The sequence below is a fragment of the Dysidea avara genome, chromosome 9 (genome assembly GCF_963678975.1).
Source record: "Dysidea avara chromosome 9, odDysAvar1.4, whole genome shotgun sequence".
Classification (NCBI taxonomy): Eukaryota; Metazoa; Porifera; class Demospongiae; order Dictyoceratida; family Dysideidae; genus Dysidea; species Dysidea avara.
Genome location: NC_089280.1, coordinates 20,191,495 through 20,204,407, shown reverse-complemented (window position 1 = coordinate 20,204,407; position 12,913 = coordinate 20,191,495). Strand labels below are relative to the sequence as shown.

The following is a 12,913-nucleotide window of genomic DNA, read 5'->3' as shown; positions in this document are numbered from 1 at the left end:
CTTAAGTACTGCATTCATGTGTGACTGATCTTGTAGCAGTGTTGGTTAAGTGTGAACTGTTCATAGGGCCAAGGATTCAGAATCCAAATTTTTATCTTTGTTCAGGCCTTTTTTATGCACTTTGTCCACAAGTCTTTTATTACATTTGGCGACCACCTTTTTAGTTGTAAACACTACATGTTGTTGTTTGTGTAGTTGGCATGTTGCATCATGTTAGATGGCAATCAGAGGAGAGTGATGAAGACTTCAGTAGTAATGTTGGAACCATATCAACTTCACCAGAATTTGATGCAGTAAGGCATCAGGTATTGACTCACACACACGCACACGCACACACACACACACACACACACACACGCACACACACACACACACACACACACGCGCACACACACACACACACACACACTACATACCAAATTCTCACAGGTTACATCAACCTAGGACAGCTGTGTACTACACGAGTGCTAGGGAGTCAGGCACACAAAATCCAACCAATGACTTGCACATTCATTGTTTGTTTTAATCACACAGGCTGGGGTAGACCGATCAACTCCGATAAAGAAGCCGTCATCTCATCCACCATCAGGTGGTCATCATTCAGTCATTAGTGGACCATACGCACAATTCTCCAAGATGGACAGTGATGAAATATACAATGCAGCAGTCAAGGACTTGCAAGAGATATTCAGTGTGAAGGTCAGCAATGAGGTTGTGTAAGCTCCTGTAATTTGCTACCATGTGAGGCTGGTGTATGAGTTGGTATATGATTTAAACAGATTGTAAGAATCTTAGCCAAAGATTATGGTAATAGATCAGATAGGGTAGATGTAAAGCATTTTTGTAAAAGGTACAAATCATTTTCAAGTAGTTGTGTAGTACTGATAATTCTCCATGGAAAAGTTTCATGAATAAAACACATAATATTATTCACGAAAGTTGTGAATTTTTCTTGTTCCATCATACAGTATGTATAGTAGTAAAGATGTACTGGCCATGTTGTTGATTGTGTTGTTTTCTGTACATGTAGGATGAGACATTCTTGAAGGAGAGGATTCAACTAATGGAGGTTGCCCCAAACACAATACTTGTCAAAGAAGGAGATATGGTAACAATTCCTCTGTATAGTAGTATGTGTACATTGTTCCTTCAGATACTCTAATAGATACAGTAGAACCTCTTTTGTAGGACCTTCTAAATATAGAACACAAAAAGAGCAGTTTCTGAGGCTCTTATAACCTCTATCAATGAAGCTGTACTTCTAAATAAGACCAACCTCCTTGTAACAGCTGTGCCTGTTATAGTGTATACGTATATGGGGTACTGAATGAAACACTCTAATAGAGCAGTCGATTTATTAACTGTTTGCTCTATACTATTTTGTGCACTTTTATTGTAGGATGCCTGTTTATATTTTGTGGCCAGTGGCCGTCTTGCAGTAACCAAGGTGACAGAGTCACCCAAAGAGGTGAGCAACACATTATTGTACAACAATAGTATTCTACATATATGTATATTTTTCATGGATTAACCCAATGGTAACCTGTATTGTTCAATTGGTATGTTTTTGAAACTCTCTAATAGAACAATCACTCACTCTATCATCTAAAAGTACATTCCCTTGTAGTGAATTAGAAAACCCTTACTGTTTATGGTGTCTGTTTTTTGTCACCCTTCTTCAGGTCATCTTACACTACGCCTCACCAGGAGAAGTTACTGGAGTATTGTCAGCTGTTACAGGGGAACCATCTTTCTTCAGTATCCGTTCCACTTCTTACTGTCATCTGATCTACATCACAAAGCAGAGCTTGTACAAGTGGGTGGGGCTCACTGTGTATGCATCTATTAGTTGAATATACTAGTGTGACTTGTATGATTAAATATGTGCTATGCAGAAATATATCAAAGCCGTGCATAAGATAGCAAACACCCTCTTGTCCTTTTTTATGACATTTGGCTTTTGTATGAACCCAGCTTTGATAAGGAGCACACAAAATGCATTATTGTGTTTGTGTTTTGTAGTAGTAATTACTTAAATATTTATCTTTAAGGATAATGTCCCAAGCCCCTCAGGCTATATGTGGTCCTGCATACGACCTAGTCCAGCGCATCTCCCCGTTAGTGAGAGAATTGGATTTTGGTTTGGACTGGATGGAACTTGAAGCAGGAAGAGCTCTGTACAGGTGTGTGTACCTTAGTGTGTGTGTCATGTTGTATGTAACACATGACTGGATGTTTGTGTCATTGTGAACCGCATGATTTAGACTTCCTATGAATCCTGAATATTATCTGAGTTGCAATGATCTGAAATTGTCATTGTGTGAATTTATATCAACCAAGTTGTGAAACTTTAAAGCTCAACAATAAATAGTATTGAATATGTTTAGTTGAAGAATTCATTGATGTTTTCCCCTTGAATATACTTACCTCGTATACATACCAACTGTTACACTCTTCCTGCAGTCAAGGAGACAAGGCCATGTGTGCCTACATTGTGCTGCAAGGTCGGTTGAGGTCAGTAGTGAGAAACAATGATGGCAAGAAGGAAATGGTGGATGAGTTTGGAAGAGGAGAAGCTGTGGGAGTGGTATGTTGATTTGTGTAAATATTCCACAGCTGAAACTCTGGAAACAAGAGTGTATTGTTTTAAAATGTAGATTACTAAAATAGAAAGACTGGTATATAAATATCTGATTTCTTGGACTAATAGCATTTTTTTTTTTTGGCTTATGATGAGGGGTCTACACAAATTGTGTGTGTTCACTTTGGTCTGCATCCTTTATAAGAAGTATTCACTAGTCTGTTACTCTTCCTCAGGTTGAAGTGATGACAACTGAAACAAGAGCCACCACTGTGCATGCTATAAGGTGAGTGCGTAGTGGACCAGTGTGTATGCACGTGTGTGCATGTGTGTGCTAACAGACCACTCACCACACATCATATATACTTTGTCGTCATTTAGGGACACTGAGCTAGCCCAACTTCCTGTTGGGTTACTAAATACTCTCAAACTGAAGCAGCCTCAGGTGGTAGGTCGGATGATTGACATTCTTGGTGAGAAGATCCTTGGTGGCTACACGAGATTGTCTTCTCACCAACCAAGTGAGTAATGGAACTCTTGTAACATACTGTGGCATAGGCAACAGCAGTAGATAGTGTCCAGTTTGTTGTATAATTTTTCAATAAAGTCTCTTTGCTACAATTCAACCTAAGTGTGTCAAGCCAGATGCACTAAATAAATTACACCTTGGGATCTTACTATAATGAGGTGGTATTATTAATGAGGTCATGAAGTATACCTTAGCTATGTTTGGGACTTATTTGACACGGCCACTATAATGAGGTGATTTCATTGTGTTGTCATTAATTTGTTTTAGTGTCAAAAGCATCTTCTAACTTGTCCACGGTGGCAGTAGTGCCTGTGTCTGCTGATGTACCAATCTCTCACCTCACTAGACAGTTGTGTAGTGCCATTAAAGCCATTGGTGAGTAGTAGTAGTGTTGTTGTTGTTGAGTGTATATTAGTTGTGTATGTGTGTTGATAGCTCCTGCTCTTAGACTGACTAGCTCCTTTGTGCAGGAGTGTTTGGGTTCACAAGCACTTGAGAGGTGTGTATTGTTTGTGTGTGCACGCGTGCGTGTAGTGCGTGAGTTTGTGCAGTGTGTGCATGTGTGTGTGTTTTGTGCAGTGTGTGCATGCATGTGTGTAGTGTGTATGTAATGTGCGCATGCGTGTGTATTTGTGTACGTGTGTAGTATGTGTGTGCATACGTGCATGCGTACGTGTGTGCGTGGGTGGGTGTGTGTGTGTGTATGCGTACGTACGTGTGTGTGGTGTTATATGTATGCTGCAATAAAATGCTCCTAAGTTGTTGTTGTTTTTTTCTGTAATAAAACTTTGGTATGGCAGCACCTCACCTAGTGCACACTATGTAGCCCTACCCCTAAGAAGGAGTGCAGCTGAATATTGCCATAGTAGTAGCTACATCAATAAACCCTCATAAACCCACAGTGGTAAAAATTACTAATACCAACAATTAAAACATGATAAGAGTTCATTTCAGATTAGCAGTGCCAAACATGTTGATCAGATATTTCTAGTATACTCCAATAACCATGTTATGTCCTTGTAGTGTCTACGAATACAGGCTACGCACATGGCTTGCCCACCAGGAGGACAAACACAGTATTGTATTGTATCAGGCTGACCCTCAGCTAACACCATGGACCTCTCGCTGTATCAGACAGGTATGTACCTAATGGCGTACATGGATATGTTCCTTCCTAAACAATAGGCTTAAAGTATACATTGTACTGTAGTCAAACTCAACCAACATTGTGCTAAATACCTAAACTTGATAATGTGCTAGCCTTGTATTTAAAAGGGTTGTGTAGTACTGTAACTGTACCTTACTTAACTGCTGCACTTGGCAACGACATGCCATGGCCACCGTAGTGGCATGGTCTTGTTAGATTAGTGGCCAGTAGGTGAGATTTTACTATACCATATTGGGTTAAACAATAACACTATCTTTATTCACATATCCAAAGGCAGGTTTATGTAACACTTTATAATCATCTCCTCTTCACACAGGCTGACTGTATCCTCCTAGTAGCACTAGCAGAACGTGGTCCTACTACAAGTCAGGTATGGTGAACTCACCTTCAAATATCAAGTATTGATGGTGTTTGCTCTATGGTAGATCCTTAATCAAGTGCAGGCTATATCAATGAGAGTCCAGAAGGAGTTGATACTATTGCACAAGAGCGATGTCACCCACCCTACTGGCACTGTACGATGGATTAATAAAATTGGATGGATCTCGTCCTACTTCCATGTAAGTGGTCTGTGGGATCGTACACATGACATACATGTGCCTGCGTGATTGTTTGTGAAACAGCACATCTAAAGCTTTGGCCTTGTAATTGGAAAGTTCCAGGTTTTAATGCTCCATGATGTCCAGTAGGTGTTTGCCCAGGTGTTGTTTTTGTTGTTTCCTTGAGCAAGAAGTTTTACTCACATTACAGTGGAACCTTTTAATCCAGACCCTGGAAATTGCGGACACCTGTATAAAATGGCCTGCTCTGTAAAGCACCAAAATTTATTTCACTACTCTACATGTATCATAACCTTAAAAATACGGACACCTTTATAATCCGTAATCCGGACGGCAATCATTGTTCATGCTATACCACTTTTATGGAAATATCCCTTCTTGATACGGACAGTTATAACAAATCTACTTTATCCAAAACTTTCTGAAGTGTTTCTATATACATAGGCTTTTCTCTAGTGCAATTTCTTCATGAGTAGGCGTGGCGACTTTCTGAAAACACTGTGAACACCTTTGTTGAGGGCTCTACTGCCTTTTAACAACTGAAAAACCAATTGAAAAGTGTTCATTGCTGGCTATCTGGAATAGCGAAAGCGGCTTCGAGTTAAGAGGGGCGTGACCAACTCATACGCGTACCAAACTGAAGAGCAGCCTATAGTCTTTTGGCCAAGAATTTAAGTAAGAAAACACGATAGACAAACTATAAATCAACTGAGAAGATACTTCTGTGTGTTAAATTTCTGAAGCTTTTCACTATGTACACCATGTAACACCAGTACTACTGAAAACTATCTGTACTCTGACTTTAGTTATTTATTATAGCTATATATGCTAGCTATGTACTATTGTGTCATGCTTCACATTGTGGATCTTTTTGGTTGTGCCCCTGGGTATTACCAGAGATGCTGCCTACCCAGTACTCAAATTCAAAACTATCTAAGTTACAAAAATTATGTAAAATTACAGATTTCACTCAGGCTTGGGGTCATATTTACCATGCATTTTTATCATATACACCTGTAGAATCCCACATATTTATATAGATGTAAATGGCTGAATCACCAATACAATGGCTGTTCTACCTTACATTGCTTCCTTTTGACTGTGCCAATAGTTACATTCATGCTTGCACTTGTGTTGTAAAGTACATGTTGGAATTCATGTCATGTACATAAAGCATTCCACAACATTACATCACAGGTCCTGTCTTTTGTCATATAATGGCATAATTTGTGCTAGCACAGCCATGGTTGTGTAAAATGCTGATACAGAGCTTATCACCCCAAAGTGCTGGCAATTATTTCATTCCCAGTGTTCGATTCTATAGCTAAATATTTCTAGTTATGTACTAAATTCTTTGAAGAGGTTTCATGACGTAACCAGGGGTTAATCTAGGGGGGGGGGGGTGGGGGGGGGGGGCACAGGCCCCCTCTGGGTTAGCTATTGCCCCCCCTAGGTTTATAACTAAAGCCTTGAGAAATGGAAAGGTTTAATTGATCCCAAAGTTGTATAATCCAATGGTCAATATTCAATGGCATCACAGTAAAATTTCACCAAAATTGAGTATATTTACACCTAAATTTTCAAAATTTTCCTGGGGGAGCATGCCCCCAGACCCCCCTAGAATCCGAAGCGACTTACTTCACCCCCTCTAGGTTAATATTCTGGGTTGAGCCCTGGTAACCTATGATATACCAGGACATGTGACAACATGTCATAACATGTCATTACTATTACTACATCCTTACCACATCACTGGAATGACATTCCCAGTACAAGAGGGTAGTCATCATTCGGGTGCATTTCTGTCTCAAATACATGACCACTCAAGTTTATCACTGTTTAGGATCAGCCTTGACTGTTTAAATGTTTGTCCAGTGTGTGTGTTCTTGTTCTGTTCTTGCTGTTGTGGTTGTTGTTGTTGTCACACAACTATTGATCAAGACATTTTATAATTCAGCTCATATCTTATAATATTATATTGTGTTGCAGATTCGCTGTCCTGACTCATTTTTTACAGTCAAGTTAACTGCTAAGGTAAGGCATAACAAACTATACTTCCTGGTTGAAAAATGATCCATTTTATCTCCAGGATGAGAAAACCTTGCCTCCCATCCCATCAAGGTATATTTTAAAAGGATTATTTATTATTGCATGGTATTGTTTTACAGACATTCTGATTTTGCTCGGTTAGCTCGCAAGTTAACATCTTGTTCTATTGGTTTGGTGCTCGGTGGAGGTGGGGCCAGGGGACTTTCTCATGTTGGGATCATCAAAGCAATGAGAGAAGTTGGTGAGCACATGTCGGACTGTCTGATTATAAGCCACAGTGTCTAATTGTAAGGCACAGTGCTTATACAGAGATATTACACATACTAGTAAAATGAGAGTTAGTTCCGTGAATTAGCAACTCAAGATTCAAAAATGTTGTATAAATTTTACTTGCATAGCCCATAGTTCCAATAGTGTTGTATATATAAGGATGTGAGGAGGACAATTGTGTTACACTCAGTTGTTACTGTATATCATGGTTTACAGGTATACCAATCGATATGGTGGGAGGGACCAGTATTGGGTCATTAATTGGAGCATTATATGCTGAAGAAGTTGACGCTGACATGGTTGAAGCTAGAGCCAGAGAATGGGCTAAGGTGTGACAATATTATGACCATCAACAAGTGTTTCGATGTTTTTTCTCCCTCAGGCGATGAGCAGCAAGGTGAACCAAGCACTTGATCTGACCTATCCACACACTTCAATGTTTACAGGTTGGATTTAGTGTATTTAGCAAAGATTTCTAAATATGCTACTCAATTATTCGCTTTTAGGAAAAGCTTTCAATAATGTCATTCATGGTTTATTTAAAGAGAAGCAAATTGAGGTAATTGCAAATATCGCAGTTGTTCTATAATTCTTAATTACTGATGTTAGGACTTGTGGTTACCGTACTTTTGTGTAACTACGGATATTACTGATTCAAAGATCAGGATACACAAAGATGGTTAGCTAAGAATATATACAGTACGTATACTTCTAGCACATACTTCAGCTGCTAAATTGATAGATTAAAATTGTGTACAACAACAACCATGGCTGTACGGAAAAGTATCAAGGGTGTAGGAGCCAGTCAAGCTGGTCCGGTTGTGGTCAGACCACTTCGAATTTGAAACAGATCAAGATACTCTAATAGAGCAGTCATCTATTAACCATATTTATTTATTTATTATTGCTTTATGGCAAATATGCCAAGGGTCTGGTGCTTGCAGCCCAAACACAAATATAATAAAGTGTCATATTACAACTTGCTTAGGTAATTTTGCTTCCAAATTTAATCTCAGGGAAATTTTTCCTGTGGAGCATGTTCAGGCCCTCTTTGAAGGCTTATGCTTCGCGTTTCATTTCAAAGTGTGCCTCACACATTATACAACGACTCCTAACAATGTGTCCCTTCCTAAATCTCCACAATAATCTAAGCTGGAGCAGCTTACAATACTTAAGTAGAAATGCACAAATTTTATTTTAAGTCCTTAGCATGTAACAGTGTACACAGTTAGTGTGTCTACTACTCCAACTGAATATTATAATGAAATAAAATATTATAGCATCAAAAATTCAAAATACGAAAAGTTTTTAACATTAGGAGAAGCTGAGTGCAAACTTTGGCCTTAAACTTTAAACTTTTTTCTGTGATCATGCAATGTTTTTTTGCACTCACTTATTTCATTTTGGTTTAATCTAGAATGATTGCTCTACTTACATCTCACAGGTTGTTTATGGAGATATGTCAGGTCCAGCATGTCACTATCCGGTTATTTTCCTCCACTATGTGACCCAGTGGACGGACATCTCTTGTTGGATGGAGGTTATGTCAATGTGTTGCCAGGTATGTGCGTGATGGTAGTGTCTTGGCTTCTTTGTCAACAGTTGTATACATGTACCTACACGTGTAACACAAGGTCAGTTCTCTCTGTCCATAATTTACTTGTTTTATTACTCACATCCAATCAAACCACTTCTTAACCCATCTGCAAAAAAGGTGAAAATTGTATTTCAAATAGGCAAAATACATTACCTAAATCAAAGGTCCCCTTTTGTCTTCAACCCCTAATCAGAGAGAATTTTAATATACAGTGGATCCTCACTAATCCGAACAGCTCTGTTCTCAAGTTGAGAAAAGTCTGTTCAGATTTGTGAATTCGTTCGGATTAGTGAACCATTGATTATATACAAAGCAGCTCAACTACTCTAATATAACACACACTAGTTGACAAAATACTCTAATAGAACAGTCACTTCTACTGTTCAGATTAGTGAGCATTCGGATTACTGGGGTTCGGATTAGTGAGGATCCACTGTACTCTATACAACAGTCAAAAACTCTATTAGAGCATTCATCATGGTGTTAACACAGTATGTAAATTAGGTGTTACTGTATGCTGTAATTGAGTATCATACCTAGATGGTCATTTGGTTATAAATTTGTATGTCATGTTCACTACTCAGCGGACATCATGGTCACACAAGGTGTGCGTACAATTGTGGCGGTAGACGTCAGTGCCATGAACAACAATGACCTATCAGACTATGGTGACCACATATCGGGCTGGTACCTGATGTTGAAGAAACTATTTCCATTTGGAGCTAAAGTCAGAGTGAGTATGACCAACCAGTAGAACCTTACTTAGTGACCACCTAACTTTGTTGTCCTTTTCCATTTTGATGTTGACTCATCACCCTTCATGCAGGTCCCTGACATGTCAGAGGTACAGTCCAGGCTAGCCTACACCACTTCTACTAGCTTGTTGAATGCTATCAAGTCAAATGGAGTGTGTGAATATGTTAGACCACCCATCGACCAGTGAGTCTTTCGTAGACAGAATTGTGATATAACTTTTTTTTTTACAGTGTTGGTACCATCCAATTTGGAAGCTTTGAAGAAACTCAGGTGTGTGTGTGTGTGTCTGCGTGTCTCTGTGTGTGTGTCTGTGTGCGTATGTGTGCATGCATGATGACTTCAATGCAACAGTGGGTATGTTTTATCCCTCTGATAACTTGTGGCATGGTGTTATGGGTAAACATGGGATTGTGTGCATGCATCGTGTGAGTGTATACATGCATACATATAAGTTGATAGATAATATACTTTCTTAGGATCATTGTTATCTTGTTATGTGCACCTTTAGTAGTTTAGGAGGAGGATCTCTTAGACCTTTCATTACCCACACACAAATACTGGTAGTGCTGACAATGCACGGGTACAAAAAATACACTTGACAATTGGAGGGGCATGGTCACCATGGTGTAATGGTGTCACTGCTATATTTCTCCTTGTTCCTATGTATATTACAAGCAGCTGTAAGGTATATGGATCTAAAGAAGGTGGATAGTTCTTGTGGTTAGAAATATATTATTTGATCCTCAATTTTGTAAAATATTTCATGCACAGCTTAAAATTACAAGTACAAAAAAACTTGTTTATTGTAAAATAAAATTATTATGACTGGTGAACCCATGCATACCACATCAAAAGAAAGAAAAGCGCCGCATGCCCCAGCTATCAATTATCGTCTGAAAAGTGAAGTATCCATTATGCTTCGTTGTCAGCTATGTTCAACCCGTTACACAGCATTACGAATCAAGAACTATTTGAAAAGCACCTCTGCAATCAAAGTAGCCACTATGAAAAATACGAATAATTTCTGTTGTGAAGGGAAGCCATCTTGCGCTACCGCCAAATCGACACCTTTCGCTGTCAGCATACATGAATGGGACACAAAGGAGGACACTGGTAAGCCCATGAAGAATGCATTGTACGTACTGCGGTATGCCATAAGGCATGTGTCCGGCTTAAGTGACGTCGAACAGTGAAAAGATCAAGCCTGTAGCCTTAGCCATTATCAGTCTGAAGGCATCAGTTACTCGGTCAGTCAGTCACTCACTCACTCACTCACTCACTCACTCACTCACTCACTCACTCACTCACTCACTCACTCACTCACTCACTCACTCACTCACTCACTCACTCACTCACTCACTCACTCACTCACTCACTCACTCACTCACTCACTCAGTCAGTAAAAAATTCTATTTAATAATATTTTTTTTAATTTCCATAGCAACTTGTTGAAAACGTTTCAGGTTGATCTGAAGGCTTGTTTGGGCCTAACCAATACTGCCTCATCGTCATCAGGGAAAGTTAGGCTGGTTTTTTGGGTGATGTTTTTTCATGTGCCACACCCAAACCTTTGTGATCCCTACTATACAGTACGTACTATATTATATGATGTAATGCATATTTGCATGATAAAACAGTTTAAAATTTGACAATGTGCTCTATAGTTGAAATTTATAATTATATGTTTATTGAATGCATGTATATAATATTATGAATATGATGGCTTCTGCTATATTTACTCTTTACCCATATGGTTATGGTTGCTGTTGCAGGAATTAGGGTACAAACATGGACAGACGGTGATCCAAGGTTGGCGGATGAGAGATGACATGAAACACATGTTCCATGAAGTTGAGAAGACTGAGGGAGATGAGCGTAAACAAAAAGAACAGGCACTCATTCTTGACCCACTTGTAAGCATACTGTGGCTCAAATAATGGTGTGCCTACGTGTGTTATTATAGCTGGCATCTCGTCGGTCGTCAGTTAAAGATCTCGCTGCACTGGCTTCACAGCTGAGAAGAGGCTCACTCAGTGTCACTAATGTAATCAAACAACATAATCGCTCCAGGAAAAGTATTTCTAAAGAGAGTCAAAAAAAAGACAAGGAAAATGATTCTGATAGTTCAGAGGAAGAAGTGCTGGAAACTTACTGGTCAGATCCGGAGGAGTCAGCATTCACAAAAAGTCCCTCTGATGATGTTGATGGAGCTAATGATGAAGATGAACAAGAGGAGAGCAAAGCAAAATTCACTCTGTGGTCGGACTCAGAGCTGGTGGTCAATCCTTAGTAATCCAATATTTTTTGCTATGCTATTAATTCCCCAGAAAACTGTATTGTGCATAGAAGCAGTATAGTGAACCAGTTCTCCCATAATCTCAGCTCATTCAATAGTATACAACAATATGTACTCATTTCATATTCAATATTGTATTGTGTGTTGGTATGTTGTTGGACTTCAAATGAGATCCTCTACCATACAGGTGTGAGATTTATATTAAGTAGTTTAAAGGGATTCGTGTATGCTTATTAAATTTGGCCAAGCGATTAGAGTCATCATATAGAGAGACCTGCCTGTCCTTCCTTCCCTATTGACATGCATTAATATTATCCCATAAGTTTGCAGTGGATACACTGATACATGCATGGACAATAAGGCATGAGAATAATTTTTGTTTTTCAGAGATACATATTTGAGTCTCGACTTTCCAATTTATGTAAGGCTACTTCTAGAGATTTGTATGTTTTTAAGTATAGCATTGTGAACAACACTCACATCTCACTATTTCTATAGTATCCAGGGCTCCAGGCCTTATCCCTGTACTCCCAATATTGCTATTAAAATGTCCACTACACAAATTTTGGTCCCACTACACCCGACCATTATATATGTGTGTTATTATCTGTATTGTATATAGTGAGATAAACCAGTTGGTGGTGATAGACTTGTTGTGAGGAGTCTAGATATTGAAATGTGATGAAGGCTGACCAGTCAATTGCAATTAGCTAGTTATAGTTACACATCCCTTATTTGCCAGAAAGATGACCACTCAGAAATGTGTGACCTCATGTTTAGCCAGTGGGTGGCAAGAATTTAACGAAGTGTACCCTCTGAAATGACACCAAATCCAGTAATTGTGTACGTGATGGTTCCATCTGTACATGTAACTCCTCGTATGCTCCATGGCATCTAAATTAGATGGACTCCTGTAATGTGGAGAGAAAACCTTATCACCAGTCACTCTCTTAATAACAGCTGTGATGCTGTGATATAATTTCATCACAAAAGCCATATATGATAGTGGCCATACATTTGTAGTCATGAAAGTGTCTTTAATATTACTGAAATCTGAGTAGCTATACTTACATAGTAAACAGATCACACACACACACACACACATTA

General features: G+C 39.0%; 1 protein-coding gene across 1 annotated transcript in view; it reads left to right on the top strand.

Annotated features, from left to right (window-relative positions):
* Nucleotides 1–11,990, top strand: part of LOC136265520 (patatin-like phospholipase domain-containing protein 6) — a 40,366-nt gene extending 28,376 nt beyond the window's left edge. The window contains exons 12-38 of the mRNA XM_066060390.1: nucleotides 196–305; nucleotides 535–699; nucleotides 1,031–1,108; nucleotides 1,400–1,468; nucleotides 1,683–1,816; nucleotides 2,052–2,183; nucleotides 2,464–2,587; nucleotides 2,818–2,867; nucleotides 2,963–3,102; nucleotides 3,378–3,485; nucleotides 3,546–3,609; nucleotides 4,134–4,248; nucleotides 4,595–4,648; nucleotides 4,704–4,838; nucleotides 6,828–6,872; nucleotides 6,928–6,959; nucleotides 7,007–7,128; nucleotides 7,374–7,486; nucleotides 7,540–7,603; nucleotides 7,664–7,716; nucleotides 7,767–7,836; nucleotides 8,602–8,718; nucleotides 9,339–9,487; nucleotides 9,581–9,693; nucleotides 9,741–9,780; nucleotides 11,283–11,423; nucleotides 11,474–11,990. Coding sequence (XP_065916462.1) covers nucleotides 196–305; nucleotides 535–699; nucleotides 1,031–1,108; nucleotides 1,400–1,468; nucleotides 1,683–1,816; nucleotides 2,052–2,183; nucleotides 2,464–2,587; nucleotides 2,818–2,867; nucleotides 2,963–3,102; nucleotides 3,378–3,485; nucleotides 3,546–3,609; nucleotides 4,134–4,248; nucleotides 4,595–4,648; nucleotides 4,704–4,838; nucleotides 6,828–6,872; nucleotides 6,928–6,959; nucleotides 7,007–7,128; nucleotides 7,374–7,486; nucleotides 7,540–7,603; nucleotides 7,664–7,716; nucleotides 7,767–7,836; nucleotides 8,602–8,718; nucleotides 9,339–9,487; nucleotides 9,581–9,693; nucleotides 9,741–9,780; nucleotides 11,283–11,423; nucleotides 11,474–11,800 — 2,864 coding nt within the window. The 3' untranslated portion in view covers nucleotides 11,801–11,990. The remainder of the gene's footprint in view (nucleotides 1–195; nucleotides 306–534; nucleotides 700–1,030; nucleotides 1,109–1,399; nucleotides 1,469–1,682; nucleotides 1,817–2,051; nucleotides 2,184–2,463; nucleotides 2,588–2,817; nucleotides 2,868–2,962; nucleotides 3,103–3,377; nucleotides 3,486–3,545; nucleotides 3,610–4,133; nucleotides 4,249–4,594; nucleotides 4,649–4,703; nucleotides 4,839–6,827; nucleotides 6,873–6,927; nucleotides 6,960–7,006; nucleotides 7,129–7,373; nucleotides 7,487–7,539; nucleotides 7,604–7,663; nucleotides 7,717–7,766; nucleotides 7,837–8,601; nucleotides 8,719–9,338; nucleotides 9,488–9,580; nucleotides 9,694–9,740; nucleotides 9,781–11,282; nucleotides 11,424–11,473) is intronic.
* Nucleotides 11,991–12,913: the final 923 nt, after the last annotated feature.